The sequence below is a fragment of the Stenella coeruleoalba genome, assembly GCF_951394435.1.
Source record: "Stenella coeruleoalba genome assembly, chromosome: 10".
NCBI classification, from domain to species: Eukaryota; Metazoa; Chordata; class Mammalia; order Artiodactyla; family Delphinidae; genus Stenella; species Stenella coeruleoalba.
In genome coordinates this window covers 50,598,682-50,618,033 of record NC_137156.1, presented here as the reverse complement: position 1 = coordinate 50,618,033, position 19,352 = coordinate 50,598,682, and the positions used below count along the sequence as shown (strand labels likewise).

Below are 19,352 nucleotides of genomic sequence, written 5' to 3'. Positions count from 1 at the left end.
ACAATTGCTGGATCACCCTCCTTAATTTGAGTTCCCCCAAATCAGAGCCTGGAACAAGATAGTTTAATTGGGAGCTGAGGCCAGGAAGCAGAAACATAATAGGGAAGGAAAAGAAAGTCAGGGAAGAAAGAAAAGCCAATAAAAGGTGCCTCACTAAGCTTGGTACCATTGTGGGAAACTCCTAGAATCTGCTGACTCTCATTTCCCATTGATTGAGAGTTGTACTAGGGAGTGATACTCCCCCAAACTTTGCAGAAAACCCATATCAGGTTGAGTGAGGTTTTATAGATTTTATAGATTTTCCCTGAATTACAAAAGTGGAGAGATTTGCTGGATGCTTGATGTGGGACGCTTCCTGGATGCACCCCTCTTCCTCAGCTGTTATCACAGGCAGAGGAGGGCTATAGCACAGGACTCAAAACCCATTCCAATCATGTTTAATCTCCTGAAGATGATCCCCTGTACCTTCTCTATCTGGCCTCTCACTATCCAGATTTCAAAATGTAATAATCTCTGTCACTACCTTCACCGTATCAGGTATGGCTCCATAGAAAGGCTGAGAAATGATTGGCCAAGAACATAGACTTCACAGCCTCTAAGACTCTATTGGCTATGAAGTGGTCAGTTTGCTCTGTGAAATTCACTAATAATACTCCAGCAGTGTTTCATCATGAAGCAACCAACTATGTGTTTGGTAGATAGAAATAATCTAGAAAGCATCACTAACATTAAAGATGAAGAGCTCAACAGAAAGTACCTCCTAAGTATTGCAAAAATCCTCTTATTAATGAGAAATCTAAGGCAACGCCCAGTTGGGGATCAAGGTGTTTGCAAAGTTTATTATGCAAATGATGCTTTAGTTTCACAAAGAAGAAAAACTCAGAGTTAGGCAGTGCTCCTCATGAGTAGAATCAGAGATATATTTTTACTAAACTGTACACGATAATACTTTTCTATTTGCTGTCTTTTACTCAACTATAGTTGCATTTGTGACTTATCAGACTGGTACCACTGAGGAAACACTGCTTGTGAGAGTTGGCAACATTTTCCCTGATAAAAATGTGTCTGTTGCTCAAATATTCAGAATTGTAATCTAAATTTCATTTTAGTACATTGTTGATACATTACTCTGAGGGAAGTTTGAAATTTATGCAAACAACATTAATTTTTTCCCTTTTCTTTAAAAAATTATCAGACTGTAAATATTTTTCCTTGAATGCTCCCCTAAATACACATACACATCCAAAATCCTACACAGTTTTTATTTACATAAACATATAATCGTAAAATTATATATCAAAGGATCAGGGACTTCCCTGGTGGCGCAGTGGTTAAGAATCCGCCAGCCAGTGCAGGGGACACGGGTTTGAGCCCGAGTCCAGGAAGATCCCACATGCTGAGGAGCAACTAAGCCCATGTGGCACAACTACTGAGCCTGCGTTCTAGAGCCCACGAGCCACAACTACTGAAGCCCACGCACCTAGAGCCTGTGCTCCTCAACAAGAGAAGCTACCGCAATGAGAAGCCTGCGTACCACAATGAAGAGTAGCCCCTGCTCACCACAACTAGAGAAAGACCACGTGCAGCAACAAAGACCCAACACAGCCAAAAATGAATTTAAAAAAAAAAAAAAAGGATCAAGAAGGCACACAGTTTTATTTTACTGATTAGGAAAACATGATTCATCTGTCCAAATTTCTGTTGATCAGAAGATTTGCTAAAATTGAAAAGATCCCCAAATAGGGTGAGGTCTCTCTCAACCCTTCCCTACTTCTTGGAGTTCAACTGGGATTAGATATAATTATCCAAAGAGTAATAAAATCATACTAAAAGTGGGTTATTCCATTGTCTTCTGAAAAGACTGCTCCACTGATAAGAACGTGTGCTTACAGGCAAAAGCTTAGTTTAAGAGCAAAACGTGATTTCTTTTTCCTCAAAGCAGTCTGAATGTTCTGCTCGTCAATACATGTTCTTAGATGCCGAAGCCTTTCCACGTGGTGCTCCCGGGCTCTTTGAACGTGAGCTTTTCTAGTTCATGCCCTACAGATCCCTGAAGTGCCCAGGAACTTACCCTTTCTGCTAGAGGTTTTAAAATGGAACGCTTTGGGGCTGCATAAGTTGCTGTGCAATTTGTTTTGGAACAAAGAAATGTCTGGGGTCAGGCAAGCAAGCAACTAATGATGCTTCATTTTGTCCAGAAAACATCAAGATCAATATGTACGACATGCGACATTTATGGAACAGTGTTTTCTTTTCCCTCTAGGGGAGGGAGAAAATGCCGGATGATCCCTTTCTGCAGAGCAATGACATGACTGACGCTATTTAACATGTCTTTGGCCGCTGCTTCCCACCTGCTGGTAGCAACACGGCCACATGGTCTTAGTTAATTTCCTGTACCTCACATACCAGAATTCAAATAATTAGATTTTCTTTGATGTATATCTAGCTTCAATGATCCAGGTAGCCAAAATCTGGGGACAATGTTATAATTCAAAGTGAACAGAGCTAGTTCTGGGAGGCTGTAATAGGCATTAACAATCCATGATGTATTCATTAAAATTAAATCTGTTATGAACAAATAGGAGGAACTCAGAGAGAGAAAGTCTGATCAATGTCAGAGTTTTGGGTTGATGTAGATTTTTATCTTGTTCTTCTATAGAAATGACACAGGATGGGATTTGGAAACTAGATCATCATCTCAGGAAAATAATGAACTTTGCATTTACTTTAAGAGGAATCACTGTCAAGAGTGACAGAACAAAAATGGCACATTTCCCCAAGTTATCTCTAATGAAGAAGGAAGGGATGTGAATATGGTACCGATTTCTCTCTGCTTGCTTAGAGGGAGGTTAGAAGCAAGGCTCACTCTTTTCCACAGCTGTCTTAGGGTCTGAAAGATCTTAGGTCATTTTTGGATCCTTGTGGGTCTCTCATTCACACAACCTTAAAGTACTGCATTGAAACCATCCATGTGCTGTTCTAAAAACCCACAAATCTCTGAATTCAAAATGCCAAATCTTGATAAAGTGAAACACTGAGGTTTTTACAATTTTTTAAAGTTCTATTTTAATTGCAAGTGGTCAGATCAATTATAGATGATTTTAATTAGCACCCACAAGCAAGGACCATCTCTCTAAAGCTACATTAGTATTTAAAAAGTTAGGAATTCATCACTTCTTTTGAAAATATCAAAGGATTCACTAGATATCAGGGCTCATTGTGACATCCTACTCACATGCCTCAAGATGGAACAGAAAATAGAACTAAGGTATGAGTTTCTGAAAATAAGACTTCAACCATCTACAAGAAATAAGCAATGAGGACCAAGAAAGGCAAACAGCACGTACGCAAATTTAATTATCCCTGTCGTGATGGAGTAAATGAAGCCAGCAGTCATTTTACTTCAGTGATTTCCAAAATACCAGCCTCTTGCATTATGTCATTTTACTCCACACCAAATTTAAATATCAAAAATTTTGTATCTTTAGGTTGCTTCCATGTCCTGGCTATTGTAAACAGTGCTGCAATGAATGTTGGGGTGCATGTGCCTTTTTGAATTATTGTTTTCTCTGGATACAACCTAAGTATCCATTGAAAGATGAATGGATAAAGCAGATGTGGTACGTATATACAATGGAATACTACTCAGCCATAAAAAAGGATGAAATAATGCCATTTGCAGCAACATGGATGGACCTAGAGATGATCATACTAAGTGAAGTAAGCCAGAGAGAGAAAGACAAATATAATATGATATCATTTATATGTGGAATCTAAAAAAAATGATATAAATGAACTTATTTACAAAACAGAAACAGACTCACAGACATAGAAAACAAACTTATGGTTACCAAAGGGGAAGGGGGAGGGATAAATTAGGAGTTAGATTAACATATACACACTACATGCTATATCTATATGTTTTTATCTATATATAAAATAGATAACAAACAAGGACCTACTGTATAACACAGGGAACTATACTCAATATTTTGTAATAACCTATAAGGAAAAAGAATCTGTAAAGAATATAAATATGTATGAATATATATATATGCAAAAGAATATATATAACTGAATCACTTTGCTGTATACCTGAAATAATATAACATTGTAAATCCACTATACTTCACTAAAAAAATTATATGTCTTCGGTTAGCATTTGAAGCCTTTATTAAACTCTATTTGACTTCCAAAGTAAGCATAAATAAGCAAATTCAAGTATTGATGATGATCGATATTGTATATTCAATTCTATTATGTTGAAGGCTAATCTCAGAAGCATAAAGTTGTATCTCTTAAAAGTTTTTAACTGAGTGTAATTATTCTGCCTCTCATGGTCCCACAAGATAAAAGTGAGAGAGAAACCCATAACTAAGTTCTTGCTATTCACAATGTTTTCATTCGGTTGTAGCTATGATATTAGATAGGTTAATATCACAGCCTGCTTATTCAAGGAAGGATGCTCAGATCTTTGGGGGACTTGTAGTAACTTTATTTGTCCTTAGCATTAAATTCTATTAGTCAGCTGTATGTTCTATGGGTTAACCTAAAACAATTTCAAATCAATCAGGTCAAGAAGGATTTCACTGTCTTTTTCCAAAAAGGAAGAATCATAAAAAACTGAGACTTGTATTAAAACTTCAATCAACAATAATTTCCACCTATTTTGTTCATAACCATGTAATTCACATCTAGTTTGAATGCCTTCTATATAGGTAGCCATCTGTTGGATTAAAATAAGATGAATAAGGGGAAAATCCTTTAACAATGCAATTCCTTTACTCAGTGATGGGTCTGAGCAGAGTGTCTTAAAATGTCCTTTATGCTAAAAGAAAAAAAAAGTATTTCTCTTAAAATGCAAGGGCAGCTGACATGCTGAGATGAAAACTGCTAACTCTTTTCTCAACAACACCATATGTCTCCAATTGGATCATAATGCAGCCGGTTCTCAAGGGAATGTCACACATGGAAACTAACCAAATTGAGGTACAACTTCACTGCCGGCTCGTGATTAACCAGGGGCCCTACTTTGGGATTTTCCATATCATCCAAGTGTCAGTCTAAAGGGCCTTTCTCCTTTCCCAACATTCTCCCAAAACTGAGTGAGTCATGAAAGGAATCTGATCCCGCCACAAAAATATTTCTCTTTTTGTTCAGACTTCCTTTTCTATATAACCTCAATATATTTTAAGGAACCAAAATGCTCAACCCCTGAACTCTTTAGCCATGGGTTTTAAATAGTAGATACTTCATGTAGCAAACACTACAGAGAGGCAGCTTAAAATCATCAAAAGGAAAAATATTGTAAGACTGAAGAATTTCACATTTTTTCTCCTGAGAATCACGGAAAATCGAAAAGCGACAAATAAACCAACGTGTATAGTCAGATATTTCCTTATCTATTTGTTATAATTTTTTTTAGAACTTCACTCAACCTTTAATATTTTTATGCATGAGTAAGATATATTTTTTCTTCCAGTTTTATTGACATATGAGTAAGATATATTTTTTAATTTACTCATTTAATATTCAATACTTTTCATATATACTACTTCCAAATTAATATCATGTTGAGGTATTTCTAGCTCATATCCTGATACATGTGATATAGTCAATTCTTTTACATTGACTATAATTCTTAATAGCATAAAGTTATACCATCTTTTAACACGTGTCAAATCTTAAGAATTTTGCCTTTGGAAATGTGAAATGCCCTGAGGTAGCCTAGATTGGTGCTTCCTAGACTATCTCTGATGCATGGACAGCTTAAAATAAATTCAATGTGCATTTGATATTTTTGTAAAATATGAAGTGATGCACTAAGATTTCATGATAGTGTCATATTGCTATAAAAGTTTCTAAATGCTTACTCTCCTTTTCTGTACTCTTCTTGTCATGGACTGGTAAGAAATGTCTGTCAACTGGCCTCAATCTATGGATGCCACTGTCATTTTATTTATAATATATCACTGTTTAGATATGTTACAAATTAGAAATCAGGATACCAATATTAATGATAGGAGTCACAAACTTTCTTCACTTCGAGTGCATTTTAACCTATTCTTTGCTATGTTTTTCTTCTAATTCACTTTAGGGAATTAGCAGCAGAGATTCAAAAGACAGGCCAAAGAACAATCACTAAGAAACTTTTGGCAGTTTTGAGAAAGATGCGTTGTTACATAGTATTAAAAAATACATATTTTTAAAGGCAAAAATTTCCCTCCCAGTGGCCAACCATGGGCTTTACTATATACTCATTCTGATAACAGCAATGAGCCTAGATATTATTTAATGATTACTTTATGGTATTTCTTACCTGGGATGCCTGGTGGTGTTTTCAGATATTTTCCATTAAAATGTTGAATTACCACTTCACATTTTTCAGTAGACTCCATTCTGGGAAAAGAAGTAAACAGGGGATCATATGCTTTCATGAAGTTGTACATATCCAGGAAAAATAAATTAAAAAGAAAAGGAAATTAAGAAAACCATAGAAAAGCTTGATTTCAGAATTTTACCAGAACCGCCAACTGTTGCCATGACCACCATCACCAGGTGGATAGAACATCACAAACTCATCACTACTAAGAGCATCACTTACTCTACTAAATGTTGCCACCGTGGACGGCGCTGTGCAGAGTCATCACCCAGACATAATCCTGAGGCATTATCTTACTTAATCCATACAGCAATGCTTGGCACTTGAAAGTGCTCAATAAATGTGTGTTGAATGTCTGAGTTAGCAAACCAGAGAGGCAGGTCTCGTTATTGCCTTTCACACTAGTGAGGGCAGCAAGGCTTAGTGAGATGAACCACCTTGGCAGTTAAGTGGCAGAGGCGGGCTTTTAGCTGAGGCCTGGGTGATACCAACCTGCACAGGAACGACTAAGCTGTACCTCAAGGGTCTCCACAAAACAAGGGGAGGGGATGTATTGCGTTTAAACAACTGGCGGCCTACAGGAGAGATTCACGCAGCGGTGTTGTCATCAGCATCATGACGGCTTTATTGAAAACCCACTGGGTGAGAGACAGAAGGGAGTTATTTGGGGTCCCAAATGTGGGAGGAGAACATATATACACAAACCTCAGGTCCTGAACTTTCTTAATTTTCAATTTCAGACAATCTTCTATTTTTTCAAACTAGGTATCAATATTCCGAGACTGGGTTTCTTGTGCCAAGTTTTGGCATCTCAGATACAAGCTAATGAATAACATTCAGGGCCATAGCATCATACTGCCAATATTAGCAGTGTTGCTGTCTCCTAAGTAGAACAGTATCAGCAACATTTTCTAAATAGTAACTATATCTGGACTTTATTATTTTGTAAAACAGGGTGTAGAAGATAAAAATTAAAGGGTCAACTGTGATCAAAAGAAATTAATTCCCACAAACGGTACACTAGAGGAAAAACGGACTTAAGAAATGGCACACATACATATAAAAGAATGTGTATGAAATGTGTGAAATTTTTTGTCTAAAAGGCAAAGTGTATAATTTTGGATTTTCTGCTCTGTTATTAATATGAACTTTCTTGGAATGGAGCCCTTTGACACAATTTGTAAAACTTTCTTACATCCAAATTTTATGTGTGTTTTCATATTCATATTACATGCAGAGAAAAAAAGAAAAGGAAAAATATATATATATAAGCAAATGCCAAATAAGTTATATATTTATTACACCGAGAGGAATTCAAATGTGAGAGGAATTGCAGAAGCCAGGAAAACTCTGAGAAGTGGGCACAGGAGGACAGAAAGGCCTTTGCAGAAGTAACGAGGGTAGGGGCCAGGCTGGGAGGGGGCAGGCTGTGTCCTTGTAGATGCGGTAGAGTGAGTAGAGCACTGTGGCCCAGTGGAAGGTTCACTCAGGGAAACTCTTGGAGATAAGCTGAGGGGTGCAGGCAAGAGCATCTGAGTTACCAGGTTAAGAAATTTTTTTTTTTTATTGAAGTATAGTTGATTTACGATGTGTTAGTTTCAGGTGTACAGCAAAGTGATTCAGTTATACATACATATATATCTATTTTTTTTCAGATTCTTTTCCCTTATAGGTTATTACAAAATATTGAGTAGAGTTCCCTGTGCTACACATTAGGTTCTTGTTGGTTACCTATTTTATATATAATAGTGTGTGTATGCCAATCCCAAGCTCCTGATTTATCCCTATCCCCATGTTTCTCCTTTGGTAACCGTAAGTCTGTTTCCTAAGTCTGTGAGTCTTTCTGTTTTGTAAATAAGTTCATTTGTATCATTTTTTTTTTAGATTCCACATATAAGTGATATCATATATTTGTCTTTCTCTGTCTGATTTACTTCAGTTAGTATGATAATCTCTAGGTCCATCTGTGTTGCTGCAAATGGCACTATTTCATTCCTTTTTATGGCTGAGTAATATTCCATTGTGTATGTATATACCACATCTTCTTTATCCATTCATCTGTCAATCGACATTTAGGTTGCTTCGATGTCTTGGCTACTGTAAATACTGCTATGAACGCTGGGATATATGTACCTTTTCAAATTACGGTTTGCTCCAGATATATGCCCAGGAGTGGGATTGCAGAATCATATGGTAGCTCTATTTGAAGATGGTTTCAAAAGCACGTTCCATCTGGGGAGCTATAATTACCTTAACTCAAAACAAAACATTTTCCAATGTACATTCCTAGGAAGCATGGGAAAGATGCACATTTTTTCTGCATTGATAAGATGGTGAAGCAGAGCAGGACCAATGTCAGGGGTACACATGCAGTACCAGAGCCCTGTGCTTAGAAAAATCTTGCACTTGATTTAAAGTTCTGCTGTCACCATCCTGACATTCTTAATACGTTTTAAACAAGGGGTCTTGTATTTTTAATTTTCACTAGATCCCACAAATTACATAGCTGGTCCTAATATGACAAGAAAGCACAGGAAACTAATCTGACGTTAATAGGTTAATGTTCATTTATTAGATGCCCATTGGATCCACATAGTGTTATTTTGAAGAACATCTGAAGAGTGACTCACTTTTGTGTCGAAATGCAAAACTAAAACTCTTTAAGCTTAATTATACCCACTTTTAATAAATAAAAATAAAAAAAAATAGCATTTTATTCACTGCTTAATCACAAATTCCCCCAAATCAGAGGATATTTGGATTAGAAAGATAAGATGAATCATTTCCCATTCCAAATATTGAGGAGCAGCTAAGTATAATTTTGCTAACTCCTTCACATTTTCTTTCCAGAGGAATATTTTACATCTTCCAACTTGTTATTTTTTAATTAAAAAAAATAAATTTATTTATTTACTTCTGGCTGCATTGGGTCTTCGTTGTGGTGTGCGGGCTTCTCATTGCGGTGGCTCCTCTTGTTGTGGAACATGGACTCTAGGCACGTGGGCTTCAGTAGTTGTGGCACGTGGGCTCCAGTAGTTGTGGCACGCAGGCTCAGTAGTTGTGGCTCACGGGTTCTAGAGCACAGGCTCAGTAGTTGTGGCGCATGGGCTTCATTGCTCCACGGCTTGTGGAAATCTTCCTGGACCAGCGCGTGAACCCGTGTCCCCTGCATTGGCAGGTGGATTCTTAACCACGGCGGCACCAGGGAAATCCCTTAATTTTTTTTTAACTAGGGAACTTCCATTTCTAGGAACAAAAGAACTCAAATTCTGCTCTTTCTCTTTTCCCACAGGACCCACTATCCATTGTCTCTTAGGGAAGATAACCTTCCCTCCTAGCAGAGACATGAATGGGAGAGGAAATGTGCATCCTTAATTACTACAGATGTTGCTTTATGGAATTTTGATTCCAGGAGAGCTATGGAATGAAAAGCTTATGCCCCAGGGCCCCCTCCCTGTTCAGTCGCTCTCTGGGTACTCATCTAGATAAAAGGCAGTTAAGAATCTAAAGCTTGCTTGCCAGAGTCCTACAAATCAAATCCTTCCCCTTTTGTCTTTAAAACGACACGGAATTCTAAACGCACACTGAAACTGGATGGGGGATAGCGTGTGTGTGCTTGGTGGCTTCGTCTCATCCATCCACCTAAAACATTTTTGTCCTGGTTTGAAAGCCTCATATCTTCCCTTTTGGATTCTAGTACGATCATCTTTTGTTAAGACTGGTTTACAGTCCCACCAAGCCCAGTGGGGGCCATTTCTGTGAACACCAGACAGCAGCGTAGAGTGTTCACTCTGGCTTCATTCAGATTTAACTAATATATGTCTGCAGGAGCCTTTAGAGACTCTCATCTCTGAAAGAATAAATGCAATAAAAGTCTGTTTTCTGTAGCTGCCAGTGCTTAGTGTCAAACCATGTTATGTGGCACCACCCAGCAGTGACAATTTCATTTTAATACACAGGGCACATTTTAACAAGGCCAAGCCATCCCAGCAAAGAGGGAGATGGAGGAGCTGCCGAGGGGAAAGGCTCAGAGTGAGACCCATGGAACTCCGGGGGAGACTGCATTTGAATGGCCACCTTAGCAAGAATGTGACCATTTTCTTCTCCAGTTTCACAATTAGCCTATTTGAAATGCCAGCCCAAGCTATCTGCAATCTGGCATGCGCTCCACTTGAAACTGACACTAATATTATCAAGTGGGTCTGAAAAGGCAGCGTGCCAGACAAAGCTGCCTTTCCATGGCCCCTTCAGATGGGCCACTGAATCCCTACAACTGCACTCATTCTTTCTAGGCAGTACCTGAACCCTCTCACATCCCTCAGAAGAGCTCGTGTGCCTGGCCAACCATTCACCCGACAATGCGATGCATTAATTAGGTTCCTACAACGCTCCAATCATTGTATAAAGTCTCAGGGTTTTCTGTTAGGTCTGATGTTTAAATACAAACGTGCATTAAAGGTCCTGTTTGACATTCTTTCTTGTCTCCGTGCCTAGGAACCTGGCTTCAGTCATTCGAAACGCACCACTGAATTGTGATTTAGAGAACATTTCTTTTTTACAACAGCTACTAATAGGTGCTAGTTTCATAGCCAATACAATCCCCATGGGCAAATTACACCAGATGAGAGCCTGATCCAATACCGGGAGAATGTTCTGGGTCAGACTTAACACACAGGGGTGGCAGAGTATTGTGTACAACGATTTGCAGCCTACCTGTCTCACCTCCATGGAGAATCTCTCAGTTTATGATCTTAAATCAATAAGCATGATTACGCACATAGTTAAAACAAATCCACCCTGTCATTTATGATGCTTAATGAAAGGTTTCCACTATTGTGAAATTTTTGTGGTTTTGCAATCACAGGCTCCGTACAAATTATTGGCAACTTAGAACACACAGCTTTGCAAGCCATTCATCCTCGCTTCCGGTAAGATTTGCTGAAAGTGTCAACATGAAAAGATTTTGTAAAAAACAAATTATGTCATTGGCTTCATAATCCATGGTAACGGAATAATAGTGAATTTCAGCAAGAAAGAGGAGCGAAGGAGTTGAATTTTCTCAGTTTTTGCAATTTGTTTTCTTCCTTCGAGGTGCTTGACATCTTTAGGAGACAAGTGTCATAAATGCAAAATAGGGCCGTAGACTGGCCTTCCTACCACCTCCCTTTGCAGAAACTCTGACATTTTGGTGGCCCCTTGCTTACCACTGAAGCACATTCCTCTTATGAAATGGAGCTATGGACAAATTTGGTTCATGAAAACCCACTCCAAAACTTTAGAATCACATATATTCAGGACCGGAAATACCAACTTCTACATGGTACAGAGGAAGAAAATAACACCAGAAAGCAGTGGCTTCTCTAAAGTTGAGTTGGTGGAGAAGCCTGCAATGGAACCTTTGTCCGTTGACGCTGAGTTCGTTGGCTTGTTTGGAAGGGATGGGGCTCCACTGCTGGCCTCCTGTCATCACTCCTGATTTCCTGCCCTGATCTGCTTTCATCTCTGCTGAAGCTGGATGGGGCCAGCCATCTCCATTTCATTCAGCCATGATTAACTAGAGTAGGTGTTCTCAGAAATGGAGATTATACCCTGATATGATATAACAAGAAGGGCACTTCACCTGTGTGGTATTCTTTCCAGAACTTAGACATAACATGGATCCCATCACGAAATAAACATCGAAAAAGGCAGACCTGGAGACATTTTCCAGGATACCTGGCTGGGACTACTCATGGAAAACAAGGAAAGTCTGAGATACTGTCAGAGACCAGAGCAAACTGATGAGAAAAACCACCAAATGCAAAATGGTACCAGGGATTGGATTCTGGAACAAAAAGAGGATATCAATGGAAAAATTGGTGAAATTCCAATAAAGTCTGGAGTTTGGTTAATAATAATGTACTGATGTCAGTTTCTTAATTCTGACAAATATGTCATGGTAATGCAAAGGGTTAACAATGGGGAAAACTGGATGTAGGGTATACAAAACCTGTGTATTACCTTTGTAACTTTTCTGTAAAACTAAACTTATTCCAAAATAAAAAAGCTTATTTTTAAAATGATGGTGCATTAAAATTATCAGGGAACTATTTTTTAAAAATACCAGTGTCTGGGCCCCAGCTCAGGAGATTCTGACTTAATTGCTTTAGCATGAAGTCTAGGCACATATTTTTGAAAGCTGCCGAGGTGATGCCAGTGTGCAGTCAGGGTTGAAAACCACTGTTCTGGAGTTCTCTGTCAGGTTCCCCAAACTGGAGACCATGGGCCAAATCCAGCCTTCACGAATGTTTTGCTTGGGCTGCAAAGAGTTTTTGAAAAATTTGAAATGGTTGTCAACATTTAGAGATTGGGAGACTTCCCATGAAAAGTTGAATTTCTGATTCCTCTTGAAAGATGCGATGAAAGACGGGATAAGGTGTTTTCTGCATGGCAACTATGGTATAACAAAAATAAATTTGGTCTCTGTCCTTGGTTCCTAGCACAGAACTCCTAAAACTCTGGGGATTTCCCGAGTGAAAGGAACGTCTTCTGTTATTTGTAATGGATCACTTTTGACTATACCTGAGTTTCTGTTAATGAGGTGATTCAAGGTGAGACCCCTAGATAGCTTCAGAATAGGGCTGGTCACCAGAAAGACCAAAGAATTAGAGGGCTGGAGCTGTCAGGCCCACTCTTCAGTGTCTGGGGATGGGTGAGGGGCTGGAGATTTGAGTGCAACCACCAAGAGCCAATGATTTAATCAACGGCGCCTATGTGATGAGACCTCCGTTCAAACCACTGAACAACAGGGTTTGGAGAGCTGATGGATAGGTGGGCACATTGATGTGCTGGGAGGGTGGGACACCTAGAGAGGGCAGAGAAGCTCTGAGCCGTTCTCCCACCCGCTTCCTTGCCCTATGCACCTCTTTCATTTGGCTGTTCCTGAGCTGTATCCTTTATGACATACAGGTAAATATTTAAGTGTTTTCCTGAGTTCTGTGGATAGTTCTAGTGAATTTTCAAGCCTGAGGGGTGTCAAGGGAACCCCTGAATTTGTAGTGGGTGGGGCAGAATTGTGGGTAGCCTGGTACCCCATTTGTGGTGGTGTCTGAAGTGGGGACGCTCTTGTGGGACCTAGCCCTTGAACCTGTGCAGCCTGAGGACAACTCTGAGTAGTTAGTGTTAAAACTGAAATGAATTGTTGGACACCCAGCTGGAGTCAGAGAATGGAAAAATGACACACATTCAATGTCACAAAAGTCCACATATTTAGTGCCAGAAATGATGTCAGAAAAAAGACATCACGGCAAAGTTACTCTAGATTTGAGCAGTTGTTTTCTGTAAACAGAGTCAGTTTGCCATCATTCCAACCTACCTGTATCCATTGCCAGTCTGAAGGAGAAGTAGCAGGTGGTATTTATTGCTGACTTTGCACTGCTTTCTATTTCTACTTTTTAATAGTGGAGTCAAGAGGAAAGAAAATTAGTTCACTCATCCATGTGTGCTGATGTTTTCTGCTTAGCCCTCCCCCATACGCCTTCTCTGCTCTGCTCTATGCCCCAAAGAAGTGACCCTTCCATGGACTGTATCACCTTTGCTCTATTACTTGATGGTTTTTATTGGTGTCACCACTGGAGGCCTGGTGGAAACAGAGAGAGATCTGGCTGGTCCTCCTCATTCTCTCTGCTTTGGCGCCACGTCTGTCTGGCAAGGGTTACATCCCTCCCTGTCTACAGCGCCTCTAGGCGGCCCCTCCTCCAAGGCTCTGGGTCTCACTGGGCTCTGGGCACATGGCTTCACCTGCTGTCTGCTCTCAGGGGTAAAGGCTTCCTTCTGCGGCTCATCTCTGGGTATCTCAGCGTCCCTTCATCAGTTCCCTTAACTCTGCCCACACTTCTGTAAATACTCCTCCATGCTAGCCTCTTCAGTTGGATCATTTGTGGTGAAACTATGTTTCTAGCCAGCACTTTGACGGCTACATCATAAAACTATCAATACCCAAGGAACAAAATGATCTCTGAGGCTGTGTATTTCAAGAAAAATGTAAGAAAAAATAAGTTTACTTACACTTAGTCTGGGAACTGCTTCTTTCAGACTACCTACCTACCCCCAGCGGACATCCTTGTCTGGATGCATCATCATCTAAATCTATCTTTTAACCATAGATTAATTGTGTTCAAAGGGAATTTGGTAAAGAAATGGAAAAACATTCAATTCAAAAATTAAAACTGAGATAAAGAAGGAATCAATAAGTACAATATGTTCAGGTATAGAAAAATCTCACCATTCAATGCAACTGGAACTCATTTGATCACTTTTAATCAGTCTCTTTGAGCTGCAGCCATATTTCATTCATTACTAGATATTACTATCTATTACATTTCTCTTCTTTTTTCTACGATATATCAACCTTGCCTTTTTTCTGTTTCCCAAGTATGAGGAACTGGCCCCAGCTTAGCTCTCCTTCTCTCTTTTCCTCTGCTGGGACAGCTCTTTTCCCTCTCCAGGCCCACCAGGGAGTCTCATGCTGGTTTCTTCTTATCATGTGCATCTTAGGTTAAATGCAGTCTCCTCAGAGGGCTTTCCTGTCCTTTACCTCAAACCTCTCATTTTGTCACATTCTCTATAGCACCCCTATGCTTTATTTTGTTTTCATAGCACTTTAGTTATTTGATATTAATTGTTGATACTCATTATTTACTATTTTATGATTGATGACATACTTACTGTGTCCCCAATCCAGTAGAATGCCAGTCAATTAAAGCAGATACTTGTGTGTGTGTGTGTGTGTGTGTGTGTGTGTGTGCACATCTCTAATTATCACATGTAGAATAATTACTGGCACATTACTAGTGCCCACATATTTACTGGGTGAACCGAATGAATGCATGGATGAATACATTTTACGGGACTTCCCTGGGCGCAGTGGTTAAGAATCTGCCTATCAATGCAGAGGACACGGGTTTGAGCCCTGGTCGGGGAGGATCCCACGTGCCGCGGAGCAACTAAGCCCGCGAGCCACAACTACTGAAGCCCGTGTGCCTAGAGGCCGTGCTCCACAACAAGAGAAGCCACCACAACGAGAAGCCCGCGCACTGCAAGGAAGAGTAGCCCCTACTTGCCGTAACTAGAGAAAGCCTGCGCGCAGCAACAAAGACCCAATGCGGCCAAAAATAAATAAATAAATAAACAAACAAATAAGTAAATAAATAAAATCAAGATGTCAGTACTCTGTAATGACCTATATGGGAAAAGAATCTAAAAAGGAATAGATATATTTATATGTATAACTGATTCACATTGCTGTACATCTGAAACTAACACAACATTGTAAATCAACTATACTCCAATAAAAATTAAAAAAATATATACATTTTACATATCAGGAAGGGAGGCTAAAAGAGGTTAAGTAACTAGTCCAAGAACACAGATAGGAAGAACAGAACTAAGATGAAAACTAAGTTATTTCTGACCATAAAGCCATATTTATAACCACACGGATACAGATGGATGTTAGGTTGGTCCAATTCATAGAAAGCAGAGCATGTATGAAAGATATTAAATAAAAGAGGCTCACATGTGCCCTCCAAATGATATTTCGAAGTCTTTCTCTTTATTGGCTGGAAGCCAACAACCTACCTGAAATCCCCACAGCCTTCAGGGCCCAAGAGTCCCTGTCATGGTTTGTACTTAGGGCAAGCACAGGGTAAAGAGATCTTACAGACCCTGAGCACAGGGAATCGCCTCTATTTCCAATTGCAAGGTAACAAAGTTCTCCAATTTCAGTTTCACAAGGATAAATAATATTCAGAACTCTCCTCCCATCCCACGGAGGGCTGACTTTGGAATAACGCCATTCCAATTTCAAAATAATAGAACAATAAACTGTATGTTTTTTCTCCTTTTCTAAGTTTTTATAAAAGCATGTATACAGAAAGATTGAAGACCAGGGGATTTCGGAATAATAGATTATTCAATGCAATTTAATTCATTTGTTTGTTTGGTTGACAGGTTGGTTGGTTTGTTTGGGTTTTGAAAACCAGGGCTCCTAATACACGGAAAAGAAAGTAGAGTGATCTGCCTTCTCTAGCCATGACCATGACTTTCTGATGTTAAAAGACAGAAAGACAAACAGACAACATAAAGAAACGATGAAGATAAACACATAAAACAAGAATAAAGATAAAGAAGCTACAGGGTAGACCAGGGGTTTTCTCTTTAGTGGATCACATCTGCTGGCAATTGAGAGAGGAATTAAAATTACTAAAAGGAATAACAGTCCACCTTCTTTTCAGTCTCAGCAAACACAGTTGTAACCTGTTTCTGTGCAAACACAGCTGTAGTTTGGTGGTTACTAATCACTAAGTTTACATTTTAGAGATTTTCTTTGCTCACATTTGATTTCCTAGTTCCATGCATTTGAGACAGTAATGGCAAATGAACTGCCAAAACATCAAGGGAGAAATATTAACACAACATTTCTTAAAGATGGATTTAAGGTAGATATGAATCGAAACACATTCCAAACAATAAAATCACGTTTAGATAGGCTTGATGGTCATTTTAAAGCATCATATAGTTGCCTACAAAGAAAGTATTGGCATTTGCCTTATAATTTTAAAAGTTTCTATACTTTCTTTATGTTTATTCTGAATCTGAGTTCTCTTTCTATTTCGGGAGGTGGGAGAAGATAGGCAGCAAGAAATGTCAGGCAGTGGAAAGTAAAGAATAAAATTGTAACGATATTTAAAGTAATTAAAAGAAAATACAAAAATAATATTTTAATTAATTTTTAATAATCAGCCTGATATTTGTCTTCCTGTAACTGTGATTAGTTTTTTTACTTAGTGAAAAGAAAGAAGCACTGAAATGATTTATTTGGAAAACTTGCCCATTTGGTAGGGAGTGGTAGAACACTGCCCAGATGTTAAAAGTCATTCAAACAAAACTCCATGAGAATCAAATTAAGAGCACTGAAGAGAGGTGAAAAAAACTACAGAATACAAAGGTCTCTGTGCTCAGCGGTCTCTCACGCCCTTTAGCTCACGAGGGGACAGTAAATGCATTGCTTAAAGAGGTTCTATGTTCCCAGATGTTGAAGCTGGAGTAATTGTGAACGCTTACCCTCATCCCTTCTCCACTTTGGGTCATTCTTTACTGGCCTCTCATAACACTCGTTCAATGTGATTTTTGTTAGACAAACGGTCTTATGTTTCTGGGAATGGGAAATGGATAATGTGAACATGCAGTCCTGTCCCTCCAGACTCAGGCTGATTTATGTTCTGATCCTCATGCTGGAAGGCAAGGTAGTCTGTTGGCATCCGCGAGCTCTGCAGTAGTGGGTCTGACTGTCAGCATTCCCACCATAAACTTTTGTTTTTCAGGGTTTATGACTTGGCTATAAAATGCTGCCTGCAGGGGGGTGGATCTTACAAAACTGTTTTATGTTACAAGAGAGGAAAAAAATAATAATAAAATAAAATGAAAGTCTGTAATTTCAGACACCATCTAGTGCTTCTGGAACGTTAAAAAGCCTGTAATTGTGCTGTCTCTGCACCCTACTGGCATTCAAATCAATGCTTTGAAGTTCAGTGGTTTAAATATAAAACGAAGATACCACCTTTACTTTGAAGAGGTGATTTTCAAAGAAGATGAATATAGCTTACAAGTAAAATAATAATGGAGGTTTTCTTTTGAGTCAAAGGAATTTCAGGATCTCTTGCACATGAACCAAGAACCACACCTGGGATTTTGTCCCAAGATGGCAGTGCAGAAAGACCCTGAGCTCACCTCCTCTCACGAGCACACCAAAATTACAACTATTTACAGAACAACTATCAATGAAAAAGACTAACTTAACAGAAAAGATCTTCCACAACTAAAGATATATCATTATTTGTTTGGCTATAGCCCTTGTGATCTTGAGAACATGGGCTTATGTTCGCCTGTACCCGAACCTGTAAGTGGGTTCTCCTGCTTATCTTCTGTGAGATATTGTACAGGATTTTAAACTTCTCTTGCCTTCATTTTTTCTATAACTGTAAAACGTGAATATAATAATATAACAAAAACAATAATAATTAACTCAAAAAGCCAAAAAGAAAAAAAAAGGAGGAACCACAATGAGACAGGTAGGAGGGGCAGAGTCATGGTATAGTCAAGACCTGTGCCCCCCCCCTCACTGCCAACCCCAGTGAGTGAATCACTAAGGGGAGGATAATTACAACTGTAGAGGTTCTCCCCAAGGAGCAAGGGGCCTGAAACCCACATCAGACTCCCCAGGCTGGAGGTCCTGCACTGGGAAGACGAGCCCCTAGAACGTTTGGCTTTGAAGGCCAGTGGGGCTTACTTTCAGTAGACCCAGAGGGCTGTCGGAAATAGAGACTCTACTCTTAAAGGAGGCATACAAAATTTCACACGCTCCGTGAACGAGGGCAGAAGCAGTAATTTGAAAGGAGCCTGAGTCAGACCCACCTGCTAATCTTGGAGAGTCTCCTGGAGAGACAGGAGGCAACTGGGACTCCCCCTGGGGACAGAGATGCTGGCAGCAGTCATTTCTGGGAGCTCCTTCTGCCATAATAACACTGGTGCTGGAAGGTGCCATTGTGGAATCCTCCCTCTAGTTTATTAGCCTCAGGACCCAGCTCCATGCCCACCCGCCAGTCTGTTGGCACCAGTACTGGGACAGGCAAGAATGTGGAGAAAAGGGAACTGTTGTACACTATTGTGGGCATATAAATTAGTGCACCCACTGTAGAAAAGAGAATGGAGAGTCCTCAAAAAACCAAAAAGAGAAATACCATGTGATTTAGCAATTCCACTAGTGTATATATCAGAAGAAAACGAAAACATAATTCAAAAAGATACATGCACCCCAATGTTCATAGCAGCATTGTTTACAATAGCCAAGACATGGAAACAACCTATGTGTCTATCAACAGATGAATGAATAAAGAAGTTGTGTATATATGTTTTTTTTTTAATATTACAC

General features: G+C 39.3%; 1 protein-coding gene across 17 annotated transcripts in view; it reads right to left on the bottom strand.

Annotated features, from left to right (window-relative positions):
- The window catches only part of RBMS3 (RNA binding motif single stranded interacting protein 3), a 1,083,479-nt gene that overhangs the window by 214,749 nt on the left and 849,378 nt on the right, over positions 1–19,352 (bottom strand). For all 17 annotated transcript variants that reach the window (XM_079935204.1, XM_079935208.1, XM_079935207.1 and 14 more), the window contains one exon: positions 6,320–6,399. In XM_079935204.1, the coding sequence (XP_079791330.1) occupies positions 6,320–6,399 (80 nt within the window). The remainder of the gene's footprint in view (positions 1–6,319; positions 6,400–19,352) is intronic.